The sequence below is a fragment of the Artemia franciscana genome, chromosome 3, assembly GCF_032884065.1.
Source record: "Artemia franciscana chromosome 3, ASM3288406v1, whole genome shotgun sequence".
NCBI lineage: Eukaryota > Metazoa > Arthropoda > Branchiopoda > Anostraca > Artemiidae > Artemia > Artemia franciscana.
The window spans coordinates 26,566,778-26,594,770 of NC_088865.1; the positions used below are offsets into that span (position 1 = coordinate 26,566,778).

Genomic DNA, 27,993 nt, shown 5'->3' on the forward strand with positions numbered 1-27,993 from the left:
TTTTACCTTCCTCTCCCCCAATCTATTCCCAAATTTAGACAAAATCCTAACTATGCTACGGGAAACCTGGATTTTAAGCCCGTCTCCTTAAACTGAACAAGTTAGGTTGTTTTCTTCTACCTTTCTTGGTTTTAAGGCATTTAGAAGATTATATTCTATTTATCTCTTTTTATTTTTTTTATTATACAATTTTTTTTATTTATTGAAAAAATATTCTGGCTATGATTTTCTCTAGTTTTTCTTTAATTTTCTCTATTTATGGATCATGAGACTATTTTGAGTAAAATGGCTAACTCAAAATTTACATTAGATACATTTTGAGAAAAGAGGACGTGAGGGGGAGGGGAGGCTAGGGGCTCCGAGCTGACTTTTAAAAACATCACTAGAACTTCAGATTTCTAATCCAGTGAGCCTCTTGCGAAATTTAAACGACTCTCTTTTCCATAAAAATTTTATATACCCTCCAGCAAAATGGGAAATTTGAACGACTCCCTTTTCCATAAAAACCTTATATGCCCTCCAACATAACTTTCAACCTTTGCCCTGAGGGCTGTGGGGTGGTTATCCTCAAAAACATAATTACTGGACCTTTCAGCTACGCTGAAAAAAATATATTGGATCTTTTTGGGAAATGACGTGCATGGGGGAGATGGACAGATTGCCCTCCAATCACTTTCACCAATTAAAAAGGGCACCAGGACTTTCGATTTCTTAGCAAACGAACCCCTTTGGAAATTTATACGACAACCATTTTCCATTAGAGCTTTATAAGCCCCTGGAGGATAATTTACAACGCTTGCCCTGGGGGCTGTGGGGCGGTGGTTCCTCATCGAACACATAACTTATGGACCTTTCAACTACACTGGAAAAAATACTTATCTAAAATTTTGATTGGATGTGTTTTGGGAAATGATTGACGTGGGCTGGTTGCCCTCCAATCACTTTCAACTACTTCCAATCAAATGAGCCCTTTTCGAAGTTTTTAGACAACTTTCTATACAAAGTGCCCTGGTCTAAACAAACCAAAAAAAAATTGTACATTGTGCGCACATCTCTCTTTATTCATGTAGGGCTATTGCGCTGGTCATGATTTTCTCTAGTTTTTCTATGATTTTCTCTATTTAAGGATTTTTTCTTCTAACGAACAATTTTGATTTACTTTATGGCTTGTCCCCTTTTCTACTTATAAAAATGTGATGAAAATCAAATTTTTCGTATTTTTCCCCGTATTAATAAATAAAGAGTATTTGTCCCCTTTTCCACTAAAAAAAGAATAAGACGAAAATGAAAGTTTTCAATTAAGACCGTTTATTCGTATCTTCAATGCCTAAAATAAAACTTTCCTGTCCCTAAAAAACTAGTATACTACCTTCCAGCAGAACTCATCTCCCCTCCCCCTTGAAACCATTGTCAGTCTTCTTCTATCTTTTAATTTATTGAAAAGTTTGTGAATTGTTAGTTCACTATTAATGCAACTTATGCTCGTCATACCGCAATAATATTTACTATTAGCAAGATTAATCCACTGCCAGGAAAATAAACTGAATCCAAACTCTTCCCAATACAGGTTTGATCAACATTCAGATTCAGTTGCTTTGAACATAGCTGAAACTAACCAATCACAATATTCTTAAAAAAACTTTCGTTGGCTACCATCTTCAAAAAAAAACTCTAGAAAATAACAAAACAGTTTAAGGTTTTATGTTAGCGCAGACACCTTCAGCATTAGCAAAATATCATAGTAAACTGGCCTCAACTTATACGAAACAAGAGCTAAAGGCTCGTATGGCACTTGTGGCAAGGTCAGAAGAGCCCAGAGCTCATATGGCATGAGCTCTAGTAAATTCCAAGAATCAATAGATTGATTTAAAAGGAAAATCAGAGGCTTAATGCCGTTAGGGATTTAAAATAAGAGCTCTGAGACACAAGGTCCTTCTAAATATCAACATTCATTAAGATCCGATCACCCACTCGTAAGTTAAAAACACCTCATTTTTTCTACCTTTTCCTCTCATTTCAGCGCCCCAGATGGTCGAATCAGGGAAAACAACTTTATCAAGACAATTTGTGCAGATCCCTGACACGCCTAACAATTTTCATCGTCCTAGCACATCCAGAAGCACCAAAGCAGTGGACCCCCCCTCCTTACTCCCCCAAAGAGAGAGGATCCAGTCCGGTTACGTCAATCACGTATTTACGACATTTGCTTATTCAACGCACCAAGATTCATCCCGGTCTCTCCACTTTAAGCGTTTTCCACGATTTTCGGTTTCCCCCTCCAACTCCCCCCAATGTCACTAGATCTGGTCGGTATTTAAAATAAGAGCTCTGAGACATGAGTTCCTTCTAGACATCAAATTTCAGTATGATCTGATCATCCGTTTTTAAGTTAAAAATACCTCAATTTTTCTAATTTTCCCGAATTAACAACCCCCCCCCCCCAACTCCCCAAAGAAAGCGAATCCGTTCCAATTATGTCAATCACTTATCTAGGACTTGTGCTTATTCTTCCCATCAAGTTTCATTCCGTTCTCCCCACTCTAGACGTTTTCCAAGATTTCCGGTTTCCAAGATTTGTTTCCCCCTCCAAACCCCATGTCCCCGGATCCGATTCAAATTGAAAATGGAGCATTTGAGACATAAGACCTTTGTATATATCAAGTTTCATTAAGATCCAATCACCCATTCTTAAGATAAAGATACCTCAATTTTCACGTTTTCCAAGATTTCCGGTTTCCCCCTCAAACTCCCCCCAATGTCACCATATCTGGTCGAGATTCAAAATGAGAGCTCTGAAGCACAAGATTCTTCTAAATATCAAATTTCATTAAGATCTGATTACTCTTTCGTAAGTTACAAATACCTCATTTTTTCTAATTTTTCCGAAATACTCCCCCCCCCCCAATTCTCTCAAAGAGAGGAGATCTAATCCGGCTATGTCAGCCACCTATATTGGACTTGTGCTTATTCTTCCCACCAAGTTTCATCCGGATCTTTCCACTCTAAGCCTTTTCCAAGATTTCCAAGACCCCCCCCACCCCCCACCCCAATGACACTGAATCCGGTCAAGATTTAAAATAATAGATCTGAATTATGAGGTCCTTCTAAATATGAAATTTCAGTAAGTTCCGATCACTCCTTCCTAAGTTAAAAATACCTCATTTTTCTAATTTTTCAGAATTAACCCTCCCCCCAACTCCCCCAAATAGAGTGGATCCGTTAATCACGTATCTAGGATTTATGCTTAGTTTTTCCACCAATTTTATCCCGATCCCTCCACTCTAAGCGTTTTCCAAGATTTTTTGTATCCCCATCCAACTCCCCCAATGTCACCAGATCCGGTCAGGATTTAAAATAAGAGCTCCAAGACACAATATCCTTCTAAATATCAAATTCATTAAGACCTGATCATCTGTTCGTAATTTAAAAATACCTCATTTTTCTAATTTTTCCGAATTAATCGTCCCCCCCACTCCACCCCCCCCCCCCCCCAGATGGTCGAATTGGGAAAACGACTATTTCTAATTTAATCTGGTCTGGTTTAATACGCCTGCGAAATTTCATCGTCCTAGCTTATGTGGAAGTGCCTAAACTAGCAAAACCGGGAAAGACAGACAGACAGACCGACCGACCGACATAATTTGCGATTGCTATATGTCACTTGGTTTTATGCCAAGTGCCATAAAAACGATGATCAGTGATAAAAACATGATACGTACATTTTCAGAAGAGACTGTTGCTGGTGAATCACATATAACACTTGGCAACGAAGACATGGGTGAAGAGCAGATTGCCAAACACCCCTTGCACGTACAGTTATATTCGTTGCAGCTACCATAAGATGGGTCCTTTTTCACGATTGTTGTAACTTTACTCGCACTCATTGCAACACTTGGCAGCGTAGTTTCTTCTGCTGAATTGTCAAACGTTACTGGAATTATGGAAACATCCGGGGATGGAATCTCTAAAGGTGGTCTATTTAGACTCTGTAATAGAAACATAAGGGCTGATATATTGTCAGAGCGAAGTACAAAATTAACTTAAAAAATATATATTTGACGATTTTTCGTCTAATATCAAAGCAATTGAATTAGATTTATCGGAAGAGATACATAAAAAAAGCGTAGTTCAGTGTCATATATACTAGCTGAATAGAGGCACAGCTCAATCACTTATACAAAGTTTGCCTTTTTGTCACAATTTTTTTAGAAAGACTGGTCAAACACAGGGCCGTTGAAACCGAATTAGAAGTATTCTTATATAACTTTAAGATTTTAGCGTAAAGAGCAAGGGTTGAGGAAGGGGTAGTTTCACTCATATACGAAATTATTTCTGCTCGTTTGAAGTTTGAATGCTTCACTTTCAACTGAAATGGTTTTTTTTTCTAATTGAACTTTGCTGAGAAGCAATTTTGAATACTGAATAAATCGTCTTTTTATTTGGAACTTTCAGGTGAAATATGCTATGTAACATCAAAACCAGTGGCCAGTTCACGCATGCCTTTATAGGACGGGGAAAATAAAAACCGAATTCCAAGAACCTCGGATGGTTACACTCCTTTATGGAGTCGGACGTGGGTTACTATTTCAACGCCCCTGAGATATTCCATTGCCCCGTTGGAAAAAAAGAAGACACGTCCGGGTATCAAGCTTTTTCAAAATTCCCGAAAGAATTTGTTTCATAGTTAATTTTAGTGTTGAAATGAAAATAAACAGCATCTATCCCGAGTTATTGAGAGTTGGATATCTAATATATCATTGACAGATGAGCTTTGAAATTGAGAGATTTTTCTTCACTTGGTAGTTTTTTGGAAAATCTTTTTTTATTTTCCACTTGCATAAGGGACTGGAAAGGGAATAATCACGAGGAGACTTTTAAGTTCTGGTTTAAGGGTTTTCGATGACGGAGATTTCAAATAAGACCTTTTATGGTTTCAAGCCTTTACATGGCAGAAAGGACCATAAATTCATTGGTGCCATAAGGCATTTTATGATGATACTGGCATGACGAAATTATAAAAAGCGCGTAAACATGAGTTATGGTTTTCAAATGACCCTAAACAAACTCTCTATGATGTTTTAAGGCCCTATTAGTACTGGAGAAATAAAAAAGTAGACTCATAAGCGTTTCCAGCCTTTTTTTCCCCATAAATTTGTTCCCATAATAAACTTTTACTAATTAAATAAATCTAAATAAAAGCTATCAGTCCTGACTCAGCATCAACAGCGAGATTTTTTTTAACGTGTTTTCAAGCTTTTGGTTACTATGGGCCGTCGTTCTCACTGTACTAGATTGCAACTATTACTGCAACCCTCAGATTCAAGTCTACTTGGGCCCTAGGCATGAAAAGTTTTGCTAAATTAAAATATATAAGACAGAAGGACAAACCGTTGTTTTTTAAAGGGGGGGGGGGGTTATCATTCAAGCAGAAATTTTTTTTAGAAAAACTTACATAACAACAATGAATAAAGACCATTTCATTCGAGTCAACTTCCATCACTTCCGACAAAACAGGCAGAATTACGTTTTATATTTATAATATTGATTGTGGAGAATGGTTGAGCTGAATGGGGTTTATATGAATGGGAGTTGAGTCAAACAGGGTTGGCTTAAACAGGGGTTAAGGTGCATAAAGATGAAGTTAAATGAGGGTTGAATTGCACGGGGGTTAGACCGGGCTTGAGTTAAACGAGGGTTCAGTTGAACGAGGGTTGAGTTGCACGAGGGTTCGCTTAAAAAAGAGTTCAGTTAAAAGGGAACCCAGACAAACAGACACACAGATAGACAAACAACCGGACAGGAATAAAGAGAGAAACGTCTCGAAACAAAATTACAGCTTCAAAAAAACAAAACATTCTTCACCTGGTCCGTTCTAATGGTTGTGACATTCTTCTTTGTATTCCTCAGCGCCGGTGCATGTGCTAGAGGTGGAGGCGACGGAAGCTTAGAAACTTCTGGTAGATTACTATCAAAGCCCATGACATTCATTGGAATAAAAACCACTGGTTGGGAAATTGGCAGTGAAGAGCAGATTATCTGGGAAACACTTGTAGGAGGACTGAGAGTTATTTGAGAAGGTTCTCCAATCGAAGGTGGGGTTGTCAAAGCTTGAACTTGACTTCGATTAATAACAGGTAGGAGTGGTGGTATAAGAATATTAGTCATATTCTGTCTAGGATTCCAGCTGGACATTTGGGCTACAGAGTTATTCGTTGGAGACTGGATGATACTATTTGTTTTTGACGTTCTTTTTCTTGTCGACGAATGTTCCTTTTCGATTTGACTTGAACTGGGATAATGGTCAGAGTTTGTAGCTTTAACTCGTATTTTGCGACCCTTTTGACGCAATCCTTTGCTGTAAAAGAAAAAAAAATAAAAGGAAGTAATACAATATTAAACGGCGAACAATCCCTACGGAAGTCATAAAAACAGTTTTTTTTTTTTTTTTTTTTTTTTTTTTTTTTTTTTTTTTTTTTTTTTTTTTTTTTTTTTTGTTGCAATTGCAGTTGCCAGAGAACAATAGCCAATTCTTTGCTGTGAAAGAAAATAAATTAAATAATACAAATACTAAACAGCAAAGAATCACAAAGGAAATATCGAAACAGTATTTTGCACAAAGTATTGTTTATTTGTTTTTTTCTGACCTAATTTATTTGTTTATTTTTGTATAAAAGGATTTGTAGTAAAAACTTCGAAATGAGCTTATTCGATTCAAAATTGAAGTTCTAGCGTCCTTTTTAAGATCCAAAAGTGATTGGAGGGCAGCCAGCCTCCCCCCCACCCAAGTCCATCATTCCCCCCAAACACATCATATCAAAATTCCTAGATAGCCATTTAGTTCAGCGTAGTTGGAAGGTCCAGTAACTGTGTTTTTGGGAGTACCAACTCCCACAGTCCTTGGGGCAAGGGATGCAAGTTATACAATTCACCTATTGTTTATATATAGTATTTGTTATTGAGAAAGGGGGGCATGTTTGACCTTTAGTTTCCAAAAAGACAAAGGGCATTCAGAGTGTTGAAGGCAGTGTTGAACTAAATCAAAACCATTTATGTGCATATGGGTTGTCAAAAAGCCGGAACTCAGGAATTACTGAGTATATTAATTTGGCACTTCCAGGAAATGATAAGGGAGATGATCAATTGAACAAAAAAGCAATATTTGCACGCTACTACAACGACTACTACTACTACAAATACTACTACTACCACTAAAACTACTGCTTCAGTAGTAAGTTCTACCAAAGCTGAGGGTATTGAAGTGAAAATATGTGGAAATGTTGAGAGGAAAGTTGAACAAAATCAAAACATACTATGTGCAAACAGATTGTCAGAAGGGCGTATCAGCAATGTTTTTGGAACTGCTTACCATGTCAAGATGAAACTTCGCGAACATCATGAGGGGGATGTCCAACTTACCAAAGGCAACATGCATATGCCACTAGTACTATTAATATTGCTTCTACTACCATTGCTACTAATGAAACACTACTGCTTCTTCTGGTCTTACTAATACCACTACTTCCAGGATAGTAGTACTATTAAGGCTAAGCGTGTGAAGGTGAAAATTTAAGAGAATATTGCAGGGAAATTTAAATTGAATCAGAACACACTCAGGAAAATTTTGTATACATGCAGATTGTCAAAAGGGCGTATTTGAAGAATGGATTTGGGTATTGATTTGGAACTTTCAGAGAATGCTTAAAAGAGAAAATCGATAACACAACCACTAATACTACTACCATGCTACTTTTACTACTACTACTACTTCTATTGCAAATACTTCCAAGGCTAAAAGTATTACGATGAGAATTTCAGTAAGCCTTGAGGGGAAACTGAACTAAATTAAAACTATGAATATACAGGTTATCAAAAAGGCATATCGGCAATGTCATAGCAACGGCTAATTGTGATAAGTTGAAACTTCCCAGGGGATGTCCAAATGACCAAAAGGCTACTAATATTAGTACTATTACTGCTACCACTACAAGTCCTACAAGTAATGTTACTAATACTACTACTACTACTACTGTGACCACTATTACAATTACGCTGAAGGGTATGAAGGTGAAATTTTCAGGGAATATTCAGGGGGGAAGTTGAACTGAATCGCTACACGCCGTCTGTATGCAGGTTGTCAAGGGCGTATACAACAGTATGTTAAGAACGCTTTGTTGTGTGAAGTTGAAACTTACAGGGCTTGTTGTTGGGGGCGTTGAACAAACCAAAAGACGATATTTGCAACATAACATTACTGCTTCTACTATTACTACTACTGCCACTACTATTACTACTGCCATTACTACTACTGTACTAAATCTAAGGCTACTGCTATTATTTCTACTAGTGCTACTATTACTGCTACTTCTATCACTACGGGTACTACGGCTACTGCTACTAAAGCAAAGGTATTAAGGTGAAAATTTGATGGGAATTGAAACAGTGCTGAAATAAATCAAAACACACTACGGGCATACAGGTTGTCAAGAGGACATATCAGGAATGCTTCAGGAACGGTTTATGGTATTAAGTTAAAACTTTCAGCGTTTGCTGATAATACAACAAAAACTACTACTACTACACCTAATGCTACTACGCAAGCTAAGTGTATTAAGGCGAAGCTTTCAAGGAATGTTTAGGCGGATGTTGCACTGAATCAAAACGAACTATGAGCATGTACACTGTCAAAAGGGTGAAACAAAAATATCTCAGGAACGGCTTACATTATTAAGTTGGATCTTTCGGTGTATATCGTGGCGGAGTTGAACTAACATTATGTGTATGCGATTAATACAACTACAACAATTGCTGTAACTACTTAAGTTAAGGTTATTAAGGTGAAACTTTATGGGAGCCTTTAGGGGGAGTGCCAATTAAAAGAAAGATATATGTGCATGCATGTTTTCAAAAAGGCACATCGCAATATCATAGTTGAAAATTTGGAAAGATAAAAAGGGGAGATTTGAACTAAACCAGAACACATTATTTGAATGCATATTGTCGAAAGTACGTATCTCAGGAATGGATAGGGCATTAGGTTGGAACTTTCAGGGAATGTTAAAAGGAGAAGATCAATTGAACAAAAGGCGATACTTGCACACTACTACTATACAACTAAAACTACTATTACTATTATTACTACAAAGGTATTATTACAAAAGGCGATACTTGCACACTACTACTATACAACTAAAACTAATATTATTATTATTACTACTACTACTACTACTACTATTTTCACTACTATCAGTATAAGTAGTGCTTCTGCAGTGAGTACTGCCAAGGCTGAGGATATTGATGTGAAAAATTGAGGAAACGTTGAAAGGAAAGTTGAACTTAATTAGAACACACTATGTGCATACAAATTGTCAAAACGGCACATCTGCAATATCTTTCAAACGGTCCACCCCATCAACCTGAAACTTTCAGGGCATCACCAGGGGCTCAACTGGCCAAAAGGCAAAATCCGCATGCTACTGCTGCTATTAATACTGATGTTACTACTACTACTAATACAACACTATTGCTGCTTCTCCTACTACTGTCCTTACTACTACCACTACTACTATGATGCTAGTACTATTAAGACTAAGGATATGAAGGGTAAATTAGAGAGAATATACAGGGGAAATTTGAACTAAATCAAAACACACTATATGCATGTAGATTGTTAAAAAGGCATATCTCAGGAATGGATTAAGGAATTAAATAGGAAATGTCAGAGGTCCCGGTTTTCCCCCCGGAAAATATCTCACAACGCGGGAAATACCCCCCGCAGAAAAATATCCTCCCGCGACTGTCACTCCAATCACTTTCGACTTACAAAAAAGTACGACAAGTCTGTACGACAAGTACGACAAGCCTAAAAAAGTACGACAATTTCTGATCAAATGAGCATCCTCCGAAGTTTCTACGACCATGAGGCAGAGGTGGGCATGAAAAAGGGACAGTCCTACTCTTATTTGGAATAACTTCTGCTCATTTTGGGGTTAAACGTTGCTCCTTTTTTCTTAATAACAAAGTAGACCAGAAATATTCCTGGAAATCAAGAGGGCTTAACTATCAATTTTGCATTTTTGATATGTTTTTTTTTTTAAAGAACTCCCCAAACCGAAGTCCTGGATACGGCCCTGGGGATTTTAAATCAATTTTTACCTCTACCCTTCCTTTGTCCATCCCTTAGAACTGATTCTATATTTATCTGAAAGCTCAATGAGAGTTGGGATATTTTGGCATTAAAATGTACCCTTTAAGGTATTTCCTTCCTTCCCTCCCTAACTAACCGAGATATTTTTAAGGTCTAAACAAAATTTCACTGTCTTAGGTAAATTCCCATTTCAAATGTTGTTTTACAATTGCTTTGTCAATGTTGCGTTACAATTTCAAACATTTGCATATAAGGGCTTTAAACCTCTACAATTGGATTCTCTGATTGTCTTGTATCTTGTAGTTAGGGAGGGAGGGAGATGTCTCAAAGGGTGAATTTTAATACCAAAACATCCCAATTCTCATTGAGCCTTCAGATAAATACAGATTATCTCTAAGGGAGACCCGGGGGGAGACGGTGGAGGAAGAAAGTGATATATTATCCCCAGGGCGGGATATATGATCCCCATATCCCCTGGGGGAGTTATATTTGGGGGGGGGGGGACAAAAAACTTTAAATAACACATCAAAATGTGAGATTTATATTTCACCCCCTTGATTTCCAGGAATATTTCTGGTCTATGTTATTATTATGAAAGTAAAGAGTAGCAAAAAACCCAAAAAGATCACGATTTATTCTGTACAGGAGGTGAACTGCCCCTTCCTCATCCCCTCCTCCTCTTCCTCATGGTCACAGAAACTTCGGAGGATGCTCATCACGTCAGAAATTGAAAGTTAGTCCTTTTTTATACAATGAAAGTTAGTCCTTTTTTATAAATCGAAATTGATAGGTGACCAACCAGTCGGGAAGGGGGGGGGGTATTTTCCGCGGAGAGTATTTTTCAGGGGGGTAGACGCCGGCTCCCCTTTCAGGGAATGTTAAAAGGGGAAGAACAGTTGACCAAAAGGCAATATATGCATGATACTGCTGATATTACTACCGCTACTACTGTTACTATTACAATTCCTCCAACTACTACTAACGTTAAGAGTAGTAAGATGAAAATTTCAAGAAATGTTAAGGTGGAAGTTCAAAAGAAATAAGACACACTATGGATCAAGACACACTATGCAGGTTATCAAAAGGGCGTGTCGGCTATATCATAACCATGGCTAATTGTATTAAGTCAGAATTTACAGGGGTTGGTGAGAGGGATGTTTAACTGACCAAAAGACAACACGTTAATTATGACTGCTGCTACAAGTGCTAGTGACATTACTGTTAATGCCAATACTAGTCCTGTAACTAGTACTGTCAGTGCTCCTACTCCCACTACTGTGACTACTATTGCAACTATGGCTATGTGTATGAAGGTGAAATTTTCAAGGCATACTGAGAAGGGAAGTTGAATTCAATCACAGCACGATATCTGAACACAGGTAGTCCATTGGCTGTATTAGCAAAATCTTTGGAGCGACCTGGTGAGCGAAGTTGAAATTTACAGGGTTTTTGTTTAGGATGTTGAACTAACCAAAAGCCAATATTTGAATCCTACTACTACTTCTACTGCTACAACTACTACTGCTGCTAATGCTACTCAAGCTAAGGTCACAACTAATTTTACTGCTACTGCTACTTAGTTCATCACTTTCTAAACCATATAAATTTTTGCTGACCCCCACTTAAGAATTTTGAACCCCGATTTTTTCATTACTCCATCTTAGACCCTGGACGGATCCCTAGAGATCCAAATGGACCACTTTGGGAATTGGTGATCTAAACGTTAATGGTTAAACAATTAGTGGTAATGGGACTTCATGGCGCACAAAATGAACCATTTCTCCGTTCACACAGTTATTCTCAGCTATTACTGAGTTGCACATCAATTGGTTAAGTTAAAATCAGCTCTGTCTTTTATATCCAGACACACTATAGTCACATTTATTGATGAAATCAAAACTACGCATGACATGAGCATTAATTATGTATGGTATTAGTAATTTCTAAACTAGAACATTGTTAAACTTTCAAAGATGAGGTGCTTGATGCAGTAGGCAATACTGTACAATTCTTCTAATTTCTATTAAATAAAAACTATAATTAGGGTACAATTTTTTATTTTTATTTTTTTTTTTTACTATAATTGGGGTACAAGTGAGACGACTTTCCAGTTCATATATATATAGTAATTTCTATTTGTTGAATATCAGTTTTTTTTGGTACATCATAAGTTCATTATTGGCTTCATTCTTTATTAAGTTCAATACCTGTTTCTTTTAGCTTTTCGTTCATTGTTCATTATAATTTCTGCTTTACTCTGCTTTGCAGTTTTGCTTTTTTTGCTCTGCTCAAGACATGGCTTCGCTCTTTACTTTGTTAAAACAAAAACTTTTTTTTTTAATAAAAATAGAAATTAATAAAAACAATACAGCATTACCTACAGTAGCAAGCACCTTTATCTCTAGGATATCAAATCAAACGACTAAATGTAAATAAATATCAAAATTGACAAGACTACTACCAAGATATTGTAGTATCTCTTTTTATAAGGGAGTCCCTAGAAGGGACCACACTTCAGAAGATTTTTCACTTTAAGAAGAGCTCTATTTCAGTTTTAGATTGCGTGAAAAAATTGTGTATCAAAGAATATAGAGGGTATTATGAATAATGCTCACAATCATACGACTGCATCCCCAATTGCATTAATGAGCTTGTTCAGTTTTTTTTCTTTGTTCTACGCTTCTGAGTAATGATGGAAGCATGATAATATCCGAGCCTACATTTTTTTTTCTCACAGAAAAAAACTTGATGTGTTATCTGAATATTACCATATTAAATTTTACAAGTAAAATGCCGTTTATTTTTAATACCAATACATGGAATACCTTAAACAAAACTGACTTACATCTTAATTTAATAATTATATCTGTTTGCCTCTGAGTAGAAAAAGTAATATTCATCACCTTTCTCACTTTTTTTCAAATTTACCCCCACCCCTTCTTCAATCTCCGATTCCCCATTTAATGATTTTTTACATATCTGGCTGAGGAGTAAAAGTACCAAATAGGATTTTTATTTCTTATTCAGTTACTTTTTCCCTGGCTTAGACCCTTCGAATCCATTCAGCTTATTCATATACTCCCATAATGAACTGCTTTTAACATGCGTTAGTTCTGGCAGTTCTGGTATATGAGCCTTTTTTAGTTCTATTAAGCGATTATTGAAGAGCTAGATATACAAATGAATAGAACTTACGTCAAACTCTGGTTTAAGATGGATGTCAAAGAATATTTATCATTGTTATTTAAAAACTTCTGCCTTTCAGTCAACTCCTCAATCTTTTTCAATGGCGACTCTTGAAGCTGAGGTCTATGTTCTTTTTGTACAATATCTGTCTGTCTTCTTGTCTCACCAATGACGACCACGTCATCGTCTATCAGTTCGTCCAGTGATTTCATTCTAATCTGATATGTACTACTCGGTCGTGAAGCTTTATTGCTTACGAGAGGAGGATTTAGAGTTGCATGCATGAAATCTGTTTGTGTCTTACAGTGCTTCAATTCAGCTATAATTTGAAGGTCTGGGCTTGATTCTTCCACGACTGATTTCTTCATTTCATTACACTTGCTTTTAGTGCCTTCATTTAGTTGGTTACCCCTACTCTCAGTAAACATAGTTTGAGATTTAATAAGTCCTTCGTTGATCTTTGGCTTCTTAGAGCTTGTTTTAGGATTTCCTTGTGACTCAATATATAAATGCTCTGCACTTTCCTTCAGACCCTTTCGTTCTAGGGTTTTAGTAGCCACTGTAGTTGACATCGAATGGTACTCCTGGTTATACGAAGCCTCTATAATTTGTAATGACTGGCTTTTCTTATTTTCAACACCTGTTGGTCTACTGTCAGATTCTTTTAAATTATCTTCCACACTTAAAGGTGGTTTCTCAGTCACAGTGTCTTCTGGTCCAACATTTTCGGATATGGTAAAATTTGAACTAGAATCTCCCTTAACTCTGTTGGTTTTGTCTTCAAATTGCATATGGAGGTCTTTCACATCCTTATAAATATTGCATTGACTGATTCTTCCCTTGAAGGTGTTGGAAATTGTGCAACATTTAGGGTGTTCACTGTTGGCTATAGACTTTGATCCTTCACAGATCAGATGAATAGATCCATTGTCAGGGGTATATGAATCGGATTTAGAGCAACTTATTTCCATTCCATAGACATGGCATTCTTCTTGCTTACTTTCCCTTTTCTCTCCTTTTGAGTAAGACCCGACAACTTCCAGATCAGAGCTGTCAGAGCTACTTATATGGTTGACATCATTAATTAAGAAAGTCTCACTAATCACCTTTACTGTAGTTCTTATTTTTAGGGAATCTTCATCATTACTGTTGGGTCTTCTTTCTTCAATAGTTTTAGGCGCACCAACAATTTCATTTTTTTCAGATTTGAATAAATTAACTTGGAGACAGGATGACACGAAGGCAGACCCATCCTCTGTCTCAATAGGAATGGTACGGTTTTCGAGGCTATTTCTTCCGTCAGAAAGATATTGCATCGATGAAACATTAGCACCATCAGGGTCTGCTGATACACCATCGGCCATTGCTTTATCAGTGTGAAACATTTTACCCTCGTTACTCTCTTGTACGACGCATGGTTGAAGGGTCTTGTTTGAACAAATCATTTCCCCTGAAGCTATATCTTTACCTTGCTTTTTAATGATTTCTTCCTCTTGCATAAATTTTTCAGCAGTGCCAACTGAAGATTCATTTGGATATTTTATTTCCTCGACATGTGACACCTCACCTGAAGCATGATCATCATTTTTATAATTGTTTGGATTCATGGGGATTGAGATTTCCTGCAGACAAAATATTCTATTAATAGCAAATGTAATTAACTCATCGACTAACGTTGAACAAAAACGCTTCTCAACTGATACACTTTCAAAATCTTTGATTTTGGTTTGCTCTTCTGGGGCTGGCATTCCTTCAGGAGTTCTAGAGGGATCCGTCTTCTTTCCAGAATTTTCAGTGGATGATAAATCGTTTGCTTCAAGGGTGGCGATTGAATGTAGATTCAAGCTTCGAAGTGGATCTTCTGTATCCGTCAACACCTCCTCTTCATTTGAGATTTTTTCCGTTTCAACAGACAGACATGTACCTTGATTAAGTTGATTTTCAAGACAGCTATTACCATGGTTTACGACTATTAGTCTAGGATTGGGTGTACAGTTACCATTTATAGATTCTTTGGAAAATCTCGTTGATCTCCGAGTTATCGACTCCTTCTTCTTACTTTGAGCCTTATATTTCCTAGACTGGTTGGTGTTACTGGCTAGTTGTAAACCACTATCCTTGTTATGTGTTTTATAGGGTTTCCGACCAGGACCTTTCTTTGCTGCATTAATGATTGTATGTTGTTCGTCATTTACTCCCAGGTGAGAATCGTCAGTAACATTCGTTTTCACCTCTCTTTCTTCTAACCTTTCTTTGAATGCATCAGAAAAATCGTTACTAGGTATAGCTTCAGTAACTTCGCTTGCTTTCAAACGTGAGTCGGCAGACGATAGACTAGAGTCTCCTTCATCGTACAAGGTATTACTTTCAAGCTTTTCCGGATTAGAAAGGGACTTGACTTGTGTTAAGGAGGTCATCTTTCTGCTCCTTCTTTTTCTTGAAAGAGATAGTTCAATCTGAGAGTCAATTCCTTTCACCATAGCTACTTCACAATCCAAACTATTTTCATTGTTTGTTGTTAACTGGAGCTTTTTTGGCCTTCCAACTCTTTTCTTTACTGAAAATGATCCACTAGTTTTCAATGGAGAAGGAATCTTTGTCAAGGGAGTGCGCTTGTTTAAAAACGAGATCCTAGGAACAGAATTCGCAGGGGCTCTTTTAGCACGCTTTCTTCTCCGACGCTTTACATATGCATGCCTGGAAAAAGGTGTCAATTTGTTCTTTCTTGCAAATAAGGAGGCACTTGAAATAGACGTACTGACACTACTAGATCTATCCACAGTAAAATCTGGATTAAAGCTGTCATTATTTTCTTCAGTATAAAACTTGCTATCTTTATTTTCAAAAGCACAACCATTTTTAACTAATTGGACTTCATTATTTCCCTCTGTAACGGGATAATCTACATTGCGTCCATTGTGGATCCTACTTGCTGGAAAACGTCCATAACTTTCATTTCCTTTAATAGCACCGAAATTAACTAATTCTGGTGCATCAGTGCTCGAAGAATTGAACACTTCATTGTCATCAGAATTTTTACAGCTGGAGATGTTCTCCATAAGTTTATTCCCACTATCAGGAATTCTGGAACTTCTCAATGATATGTCTTTTGAGACAGCTTCCTGTACATTTGACGTATTATATGGAGGTTCTCTTTCCGACTGAACACAATTTTCTTTGACAGCATTAAATTCCTGTCCCGAGGTGTGATTTAACCTGTCTTCATTCATTACGATTTCGCCATAAGATATATCTAATGTTTGCCTGATCAGTTTTCTCTCAAAAGCTTTTACAGGACTAATAGTAGAATCACCATTACCATGCTTCAACTTTTTCGATGGGCCATAACACCTAACTACAAGTCCTTGTTCACGCATACTCGTAAATAAACTTGACTGGAGATCAGTATCTGTTGAGACATCCTTTTGGCCTTCTAGCTTGTTCGACTCACGTTGCTTACCTCTCCTTTTGTTTTTTACTACAACCTGATTGATGGCATGAATAACATTATCACTCTTTGTTCTGTTTTCTTGAAGTCTTCCATGTCCATTTTGAGTAATTCTGATAGATTGTGCAATAATCTTCTTTAGTTTTTTCAGCTTTTCAACATTCTTTTTTTTCCTTTTTCCATTGGTTTTAAGACAATCATTCTTTTCTTTCTTTTTCTTTGATAACGCATTGACACCCCCATTTCTTAGAGGTTTTGTTTTAGTTTTGACACTTTCTTTCAGCCCAAGTTTTCTCTTTCTAGTACCTTCTATTGGGGAAAGTTTATCCTCCAATGAAACATAATTATTAATCTTATTTTTACCTATTCTTACTATCGTCTTAGGAACACTTTTAAACACCTTGTCATTAGATTGAGATTCCAAACGAACATGTTGAGCAAGTTGTGCAAGTGGGATTTCGTCATCACTATCACAAGAATCCTCCTCCAAGTCTTCCTGTAAGATTATAGCTTCGATATGTAATACAGGGTCAATGGAATTACATCGATCCTCCAAACGAATTTCCATTTCCTTGCTCTGGGCACTTATTATACTTACATGGTTTTCACAGTGTTCAGCATTCACTGAGCACAGAAGATCATTCAACTGATTAGTGTTATGTGACATCAAAACATTATCTGCTGTCTGGTCATTCTGAGAAAGAGATCTGTCTACGATGACGGTTGTGCCAGCTTCAAAACTCGTTTGTTCATCATTTAATGTTTCTTCTGAATCATTTTGCATTTTTCCCCCATAGTTTTCAGACATAGTACTTCTGTCGTTACTTTGTTCCTCTAAGTTTGGCAATTTCTCTTGACTTTGTTTTTTTGGGCCCATGTGCCTTACTTTAGCTTTTTTAACGCACCAGCTTCCTTTGTTTCGATTGGAAGACTTGGAGACTTTAAAGCTGATTTCACCATATGTCTTTTTTTTCAAAGTGGGTCCCTTTTTGATAACGTTACTCGAATCTACATCTTCAGCACATTCGTTTTTCTTATCAAGTCTAAGATTTGGTGAATCATTTTTATCAACACTAGAATTTTCTGGAACTTGTCTATGACTCCCACTTACCACTCCATCTGGTCCTGAATACATATTTAAACAGGTTTCAGGATGTGTTATTTCACCCTTTATATTACTTGAGTGATAGTTTTTGTCATCTTCTACTTCATTTGAAACTATAAAAGCTTTAATGTTTTCCACACCTTTATCAACTACTAGATTTTGCTCTTTTAATAAGACTGACATACTCATTTCATTCTTTTCAATGCCATTGTCTACTTCCAAAATATCAGCAATCACGGCAGTTGTATCTTTAACATCAGTTGCAATAACACAGTTCTTAGTTTGAGGTATTGAGGCACAAGGCGTTAATGAAGGTTTTATCACAGATTTTCTTGAATATGTCCGAAGAGGAGATTTTGGATATAAAGCTACCGCAGAAATTAGTCCTGTAGTGGGTTCAGGGGAAACATTTTCTTTCGGAGATACCGATAGACTCTGCCTGGAAGGAGGGCCATTATATGGAGGGAGCCCGTTAACAGATGCATTACCAATGGCACTATCAGAGAGTTCAAGAGATTCATTGTCACTGAAGTTATAAACAGACATGTCAGTTGCTTCATCTCTAGAGTGACACTCCAAGTCTCCTTTTTCTGGAAAAAAAGAGTAGTATTAGCAAAAAAAAGGAGTTAATAAGAATATCCTTATAATCTTCAGCTTTTCACCATTTTAGCTTTTCATGAACATTACACAGCCCTGGACTTGAAAACACAGTTAAGATGGGGAAATTCCTCCGAGAATAATATCCACCGCCCCAAACCTATCACGGAAAATTTTGATGAAACATACTTAAAATGAAAGAAAAAGTAGAAATTCAAGCCAAAAATTATCCTATCAATACTTCCTTGTCATGTGCAGGTGAGAGAACACATTTTGGTTCTTGAATCAGACAATGTTTAACCGCATGATAGAATTTCATTAGAGCTGTAAATTTTTTGCTGCATAGACATGACTTGAGGCTACATTTAATTCTTTTGTAGTTTTGTCTATTTTTTCATTAACTTTCCTTCTTTTTTTACTCCTTGATGCTTCAGCATTTTACACTTAATCCATTTCTGTATTTTTCTTTCATATTTATATTTCTCGCTTAGATTAAGAGATTTCAAGTCACATTTTAATTGTCTCTCTCCGTCTCCCCAGTTGAAAGATTAAGAAGGATTGGTGATGAACATCCAGCCTCTAATTTGTAGTTCTTTCCTTGACTCCTAGGTTTATGCTATGCTCCAATTTGGCAATTACCTTGAATCCTTTTATCTTAGATTTGACAGTTTAAAATCAAGTTTCTTTTTCATTTCTTCCCTTATTTTTCATTGCTAAGAAAGTTCACTCTAGCAAAGGTTTTGGGTATAAAATTTTGTTTGCCCTTCCCCAAGGCCTTCTTAATAATTTTCGCGCTGACTGAAATTAGAAACCCCTCAACATAAACGCTTGACAGTCTCTTCGAGACACCTTATTGAGGTTTTCTGGATATTCGATTAGCAGGTTGGTTAATCATGAATTATGTCATCTCATACACTTCCAAGATTATAAAATTTCTTTTTCGATATATTACCTGAAATTGGTATTCAACCGTTTTGATAATTCGGTATTCAATTTTCTAGTTACTGGATTCAACCTATTGGAATTTTCCATGGGTGAATTTTCAGCGGAGAAGGGGCAATGTCAGGGGTTATTTCACATGGGGAGGGGGGATTTTCCATGTTAAAATGAATTTTATTTGTATGTGTTTTTCCGACTATTTGCATGTTTTATCAAAATAAATTGATTAGGAAACTTATAAAAACATAGTGTAAATTGACTCTGTGGTGAAAAGCATGACGTTTGGAAAAAAAGCGATACTCATATGGATCGATTCAGTTCACTATCATGGTTTTCGATTTATGAAGGAGAACTGTCGGGGGGGGGGGGATTCCCAAGACAGGGGATATTCTGCATGTGAATTTTTAGGCTAGATACAATAGAGTTGAGATTGTAGTGGGACCAAGGTCATGCAGCCAAGATTATATTTCAATGTGGGATACTTTAAGTCTATAATGGTTTTTTTCAATAGTTCCAAGTGATTTTCTATCTTCACTTCTTTCTCACACTAAAACATCAGGGACAGATTTAGGAAGATCTATCCAAGTCACTGAAATATATACTAATACAAAAAGCGAATTTTCTTTGTTGTTGATGTTGAAGATAAGGGGGGGGTGTGTAATTATTCTGTATATGGTTTTGTCATGGCAATTCCAATGGTGCCCTTTTTGTTTCCATTCCAGGCCCTTTCAGGGAATTTCACGCACTTTTTCAAAAACCCTATAATTGTTTTTCACAGTAACATTTTATAGCTAAATTTAACCGAAATAATAGTTACCACTGTTGAGCCAACTATAAATGACATTTTTTATCACTATATAGTTTTTTATAAACACTTTACTAAGCTTTTGCTTACTAGAGATTGCGGTTTGCTCTCTACAAGGTTTAGCCCCCGCTGCAACCATAGTACATTTTCAGAAGAAAAAACTGTGTTATTAGTGAAGAAGAAAGGGTTGACGGTGAGGCTGAAAGGTAACACCCATCAACACGTCATGAAACCATGGACAATCAGAGTGAGGGAATGAAGACAGAGCTTGGATACTTGACATTTGCATTGAGTCGTCAAAGTTGGCGAGAGTGAGGTACAAGTCCCCTACATTAAAGACTTACTACCTTTTAGAAATACGCTATAGTAAATTTTTGTACTAGTACGTAAAGCTGCCAGTCGGAAAAAAAGGCGCATAACCCAGAACAAACAGGTCAAAATGAACAGTAGGCTGGACAAGCATTTTTCCAATTGACACATGCGTATATAATTTGGGAGTCGGGGTTTACCCTCCTTGGAAAATGCCCAGTCCCCACGGCTGACTGGTCTCCAATCACTTTCGATAAAAAAAAGCACTAGAACTTTCAATTTCTGACGTAATGAGCACCCTCCGAAGTTTCTGCAACCATGAGTTGAGAGCGGGGATGAGGAAGGGGTAGTCACCTCCTATACGGAATAAATTCTGCTCATTTTAGGGTTTAATGCTATTCCTTACTTTCATAATAACAACGTAGACTAGAAATAGTCCCAGAAATCAATAGGGATTAAATATCGATTTCTCAATTTTGATACGTTTTTAACATTTTTTAGGTCCCATCCCGAAAAAAATAACCCCCCGAGCAAAAGTTCTGGATGGGGCCCTGGGGGTTACATACCAATTTCTGTCTCCACCTTCCAATCGTCTCTTCCTTAGACTTAATTCTATATTTGTCTGAAGGCTCAATGAGAGTTGGGATGCTTTGGCATTAAAACGTACCCTTTGAGCCATCTCCCTACCTTCCTAATTACAAAACAATCAGAGAACCTCACTGTAGAGGTTTAAAGCTTTTATATGCAAATGTTTGGAATTGTAACGCAACATTGACAAAGCAATTGTAAAACAATATTTGAAATGGGAATTTACCTAAGACAACAAGAAATTTACCTAAGAAAGTGCAATTTGTTTAGACCTTAAAAATATTTCGGCTAGTTAGAGAGAGAGGGAGATACCTCAAATATACCTCATTTAATATAAAAGCACGTCAATCCTCATTGATTCTTCAGATAAATACAGAATAAGGAAGAGACAAGAGGATGGTACAGATAGGAATTGATGTAAATCCTCCACTTTGTTCTTTTTCTGGGGGGGAAAGGGGGTACAAAAACACCTGAAAAGCGCATCACAAATGTGAAATTAATATATAATCACTCTTGATTTCTGGGAATATTTTTGGTCTAGGTTGTTATTATGAAATTAAACAGTAACATTAAACCCCAAAACGAGCAAAATTTATTCCATATAGTTGGGGACTGTCCCTTCCTCATCCCCACCTCCGCCTCATGGTCGTAGAAACTTTGGAGGATGTTCCTTCGATCAGAAACTGAGAGTTCTAGTCCTTTTCTATAAGTCGAAAGTAATTGGAGACCAGGCAGCCGAGGGGGGGGATATTTTCCGGGAGTATTTCCATGGGGGGGGGGTGAATGCCAAGACCAATATAATGTGTTGTATTCATTCTAACGTGCGAACTTTCTTATATTTTTGTAACTTCATTTGAATATGTCTGATTAAAAAAAAAAAGAAAAAAAAAGACAGTTTTGTACTTGGGATATTTTGAGGGCTTCTGCTAAACTACTTGTTTGGTCAAGTTCAACGTTACTTATAAATCTGAGTTTTAGACTAGATGTTGTTTTTTTGTAGATTCCTATATTATCCAGTAGTGTTAAACGAAGCAGCTAAAATCATTTACAATCAGTAAAAAAAAAAGAACTACAGCATCTAATTTTGCAGTCCCTACCTGATGTGCGATCTCCGTATCACGACCCTTCAGCCAGGAAGGGCATTGGAGGATTGGGGGCCAACTATCCTGTGCTTTCACACACCCTTCCTGTTTACCTTCCCCAAATTCTCTCATACACCCATTTAGAGCTAGTTCGACTCTGACTATTTACAAAGGCACCCCTCTGACCCTCGTTCCAAAACCAAACAACCAACAACACCAGGACTCGAACCTCTGTCCTCAAGGACAAAGGATTTCAAGCGTAGTATGCAAACCACTCGGCTAAGACACAATCAATATTACTATTAGTGATATTGAAAAAAGTATCGAGCACTCCAGGTTTCCCCTACAGCTTGCGAGAGACGTCATCTATAAATTTGAATAGTCAGAACGACAGAACCCCACAAACCTTTCTCATAGTTCCGTTACTGCTGTACAGTCAGCCAATGAATTACATAAGATAAAATGGAGTAAGTGAAATGGGTTTACTTACCACTTATAGACTCTACAGAATTTTTCCGTTGAGAGAAAAACCGTTTTTTCTTCATAATAGAAGACTCAATGGGAGATACATTCACCTTGCTCAGATCATTACCTACAACGAGATAAACCGAATGTTTATAAATGAACTGAAATCAGTACAAAAACGAATGCTGATTTGTTCTAAGCATTTACATCAATATTCATGTTGGATATCCCATTTCTGGCATATTCAGCCAGAAATGGTAAAATATATGCCTGAATGTTTCATACTACATTGTATGTCAAACTTGGTCACGAAAAATGATTACCACTGGCAAATCGTTTTTTTTTTATATTTATAGTAACGAAACGCTAATGCAACATATATATATATATATATATATATATATATATATATATATATATATATATATATCTATATATATATATATATATATATATATATATATATATATATATATATATATATATATATATATATATATATATATATATATATATATATATATATATATATATATATATATATATATATATATATATATATATATATATATATATATATATATATATATATATATATATATATATATATATATAGATGCTACACTTCCACAGTTTTGGCAACCGAATGTGTACATTCGGTAAAATATGCGACCAAGAGTAAACACAAGTCTAAACCCTGAGAGGGGCAGAGCACTGTTCCAGGGAGAGGTGAAAAAAAAACAGCCACGTCGCGCAGATTTTTCCATCTTTTTTTAACGGTAAATTTACAACAAAAACAACTTCAATATAGTCTCCACCATAAGGTTTCAATGGTCAGGAAGGAATAGGGGAGAATAAGAGCTAAGAGCTCATATGGCACTTGTGACGAGGCAAGAAGAGCTAAGAGCCAAGAGATCCTATGGTATGAGCTCTAGCAAAATTCTATGAATCAATAGATTGATTTAAAAGGAAAATAAGAGGCTTAATGCCGGTCAGGATTTAAAGTAAGAGCTCTGAGTCACGATGTCCTTCTAAATATCAAAATTCATTAAGATCCGATCACCCACTCGAATGTTATAGATACCTAATTTTTTTCTAATTTTTCCTTTCCCTTTAGCCCCCCAGATGGTCGAATCTGAGAAAATGACTTTATCAAGTCAATTTTGTGCAGCTCCCTGACACGCCTACCAATTTTCATCGTGAACCCCTCCCCCCAACTCCCCCAAAGAGAGCGAATCCAGTACGGTTCTGTCAATCACGTATCAAGGACATTTGCTTATTCTATCCACCAAGCTTCATCCCGATTCCTACACTCCAAGTGTTTTCTAAGACTTCCCCCTCCAACTCCCCCCAATGTCAAAAGATCTGGTCAGGATTTGAAATAAGAGCTCTGAGACATAAATTCCTTCTAAACATCAAAAGTCATTAAGATCCGATCACCTATTCGTAAGATAAAAAAAATCCCAATTTTCACGTCTTCCAAGAATTCCGGTTTCCCCCTCCAGCTCCCCCCAATGTCACAGGATCTGGTCGGAATTTAAAATTAGAGCTTTAAAGCGCAAGATCCTTCTAAATATCAAATTTCATTAAGATCTGGTCATCCTTTCGTAAGTTACAAATACCTCAATTTTCAAAATTACCCCCCGCCCAACTCCACCAAAGAGAGCAGATCCGGTCCGGTTATGTCAGTCATGTGTCTTCGACAGGTTTTTATTCTTCCCATCCAGTTTCATCCTGATCTCACCGCTTTAAGTATTTTCTAAGATTTCCGGTTCCCCCCAACTGCCCCCCCCCCCATTATACGCTAGATCCGGTTGAGATTTAAATAAGAGATCTGAGTAACGAGGTTCTTCTAGATATGAAGTTTCATGAAGATCCGATCACTCCTTCGTAAGTTAAAAATACGTCATTGTTTCTAATTTTTCAGAATTAACTCTCCCCCCCCCCCCCAAAAAAAAGAGCGGATGTTCCAATTCTGTAAATCACGTATCTAAGACTTCTGCTTATTTTTCCCACCAAGTTTCATCCCGATCCCTCCAATCTAAGCGTTTTCCATGATTTTAGGTTCCCCCACCCCAAACTCCCCCAATGTCACCAGATCCGGTCGGGACTTAAAATAAGAGCTTTGAGACACGATATCCTTCTAAATATCAAATTTCATTGAGATCCAATCACCCGTTCGTAAGTTAAAAATACCCCATTTATCAAATTTTTCAGAATTACCCCCCCCCCCCCCAACTACCCCAAAGAGAGCGGATCCGTTCCGGTTATGTCAATCATGTATCTAGGACTTGTGCTTATTTTTCCCACCAAGTTTCATCCCGATCCCTCCATTCTAAGTGTTTCCCAAGTTTTAGGTTCCCCCCTCCCAACTCCCCCCCCCAATGTCACCAGATCCGGTCGAGATTTAAAATAAGAGCTCTGAGACACGATACCCTTCTAAATATCAAATTTCATTGAGATCCGATCACCCGTTCGTAAGTTAAAAATACCTCATTTTTTCTAATTTTTCAGAATTAACCCCCCCCCCCAACTACCCCAAAGAGAGCTGATCCGTTCCGGCTACGTCAATCATGTATCTAGGACTTGAGCTTATTTTTCCCACCAAGTTTCATCGCGATCCCTTCACTCTAAGTGTTTTCAAAGTTTTAGGTTTCTCCCTCCCAACCCCCCCCCCCCCCCAATGTCACCAGATCTGTTCGGGATTTAAAATAAGAGCTCTGAGACACGATATCCTTCTAAATATCAAACTTCATTGAGATCCGATCACCCATTCGTAAGTTAAAAATACCTCATTTTTTCTAATTTTTCAGAATTAACCCCCCCCCCCCCCCAACTACCCCAAAGAGAGCGGATCCGTTCCGGTTATGTCAATCATGTATCTAGGACTTATGCTTATTTTTCCCACCAAGTTTCATCCCGATCCTTTCACTCTAAGTGTTTTCAAGATTTTACCGTCCGTAACCGTTCGTAAGTTAAAAATACTTCAATTTTTCTATTTTTTCCGAATTAAAGGGCCCCCCACTCCCCTCGAGATGGTCAAATTGGGAAAACGATTATTTCTAATTTAATCTGGTCCGGTCCCTGATATGCCTGCCAAATTTCATCGTCCTAGCTTACCTGGAAGTGCCTAAAGTAGCAAAACCGGGACCGACAGACCGACAGAATTTGCGATTGCTATATGTCACTTGGTTAATACCAAGTGCCATAAAAAAGTAACAAAAGGATATACAAAAAAAAATCCGATCTCAAATCCCCGAAATCACAAGCTAAGGAGGGGAATAGCGCATGATTTCAAACCAAGCAATCAATAAAACTGAAATACCTCATGCTCAAACAAACATCCAAACCAAACCCAGAGACATCAACCCCAGGTTAAACCCAAAAGAGATTATGAACTAGGAATTCTTTGACAATCTTTTGGAGATACCAAACGAATCGCAGCTTCGTTCAGACTCAGGCAGCGTGGTCTCGATCATATTGCAAGCTACCAGAGGGTAGAAGTCAGACCGCAATGATTACGAGGAACCTGTAAGCTGTTGGAAGTGCGGGGAAGATAAGACGATTGGTCAAAAATAAAAGATATATTATTACATAGGGTAACAGGAAGGTGGCCATCCAATTAGCGAAAAGTAGTAGAAAATAAAGAGATATCAAATCAAGCAAGAGTTTACGATGTTTAAATGACAAATTTTCATCAAGCAAGATGCCTAGGAATCAGACATAGAGAAGCTTAGCTCTACTTAAAAAGGCTATTGATACATGTATTTCATAAGTTTCCGAAGGGGTTACAAAAGAGCAGATCAACCGAGATGGTGACGTTGACGTTGACGTTAACTCCCCTCTTGCTGTTCAGCCTAGAGGACGTTCTATGGCAAGTCGATTCTCACTTCTTAATAAATAGTAGGAGGAAATCGTATTTCCTGAAACTTTAATTCAAATGTCCTTTAATCTTGCAATTCTTGTCAGAAACTGTATGACAAGACTAACTATCATACAATTTTCTTCTTCACTATCAAATCCTCCTAATAACATATATAGGCTCGACTGCACTTTCTTCTGTTTGAAAAATTCGGTTATTTCACGTCTTTCTTGTTCGCTTTCACGGCAAATTATCATCAAGTGTTCTATAGTTTCTGAAGCACCACACTTAGGACATTCCTCACTCTGTCCCAAAAATTTTGCTTTGTAACAACCAACTCCAGCATGGTGTGATCGGAGTCGAAACAATTTCTTTGCTTCATATCTAGTGAGTCCTTTATACACCTTCGTTTCTATATTTCTCTGTTTTTTCATAGTCACAAAAAGATTCCCAGTCAAATCTCTAATCGCTTTAAAACCCTGACGATCAATCTCTTGAATCACTTTATCAAATATCATAACTTCGTAAGGAGTGTCCATGTCGGTTACAAGTGTTCCTGACTCAACTGCGGATTTGGCCTTCAAATCTGCTATTTCATTTCCAGAGATCCCAATGTGGGCGGGAATCCACTGAATAACTACTTTCTTCTTTTTTAATATGTCTTGTAGTTTAATGTAACATATAAGGACATCTCTATTTGGTTTTGCCATAGTATTAGCATTTACAACTGCTTGAATAGCACTTTTTGAATCAGAGCAAATAATAACCTTGTCCTCTTCAACAGATTCCTCAATGAACTCCAGCACCTTCTTAATGGCGTAAACTTCTGCCAGGAATACACTGCTCTCTGGAGGTAATTTAAATTTTTTGGACACATTTTTGAAAGGGCACCAAAACGCTGCTCCTACATGCTTCATTTCATTTACTTTTGATCCGTCAGTGAATAATGGAAGGTATCCCTTGTACTCTTTTTCCATCATCATGCAGAATGCCAAGTCCGCTGGAGTATCTTGGTCCATATTGAATTCTAATCTTGAACTGATCCTGTTTTCCTCCCATGGTGGAGGGACACCTATTTCACCAACTCTTAACATTTTGAAAGTACTATATCAATTCCATAACTTTTACAAATTTCTAATGCTGCTTCAAGACAATTGGATTGATTTCTTGCTTTAGATGTGTTGGCAGTTGCTTGGCGACCAGGTTTGATGATTTTTGACTTAACTGGGTGGTTATTTTCTAAAGACCAAATCCTCTGTACATATTTTAAAAATCTGATCTTTCTTCGTGTTTCCAGGTCTGCTAGACCACTTTCTGATAGAAGGAAACTAACAGGTGTTGTTTTTCTTGCTCCAAATGCAATTCTTAAGGCTGAGTTTTGGATTACATCTAATCTTGCAATAGTTGAGTGACAAGCTGTGCCATAAATTGTTGAGCAATACTCCATTTTAGGCAATACATAT

The 27,993-nt window shown here is 37.2% G+C and overlaps 2 protein-coding genes across 2 annotated transcripts in view; both read right to left on the bottom strand.

Annotated features, from left to right (window-relative positions):
- LOC136025092 (uncharacterized) overlaps positions 1-22,793 on the bottom strand; it is a 76,769-nt gene extending 53,976 nt beyond the window's left edge. Inside the window, exons 1-4 of the mRNA XM_065700814.1 lie at positions 22,694-22,793; positions 13,340-18,473; positions 5,863-6,355; positions 3,720-3,986 (exon numbers count right to left, since the gene is read on the bottom strand). Of these exons, the coding sequence (XP_065556886.1) occupies positions 3,720-3,986; positions 5,863-6,355; positions 13,340-18,473; positions 22,694-22,748 (5,949 nt within the window). The 5' untranslated portion in view covers positions 22,749-22,793. The remainder of the gene's footprint in view (positions 1-3,719; positions 3,987-5,862; positions 6,356-13,339; positions 18,474-22,693) is intronic.
- Positions 22,794-26,604: 3,811 nt separating this feature from the next.
- Positions 26,605-27,549, bottom strand: LOC136025510 (uncharacterized). Its single transcript, XM_065701539.1, has one exon. It carries the CDS (start codon positions 27,547-27,549, stop codon positions 26,605-26,607), a length of 945 nt encoding a protein of 314 aa, XP_065557611.1.
- Positions 27,550-27,993: the final 444 nt, after the last annotated feature.

Excerpts from the sequence above, each read along its gene's own strand:
- LOC136025510 (XM_065701539.1), bottom strand. The coding sequence starts at position 27,549 with ATGGACCAAGATACTCCAGCGGACTTGGCATTCTGCATGATGATGGAA.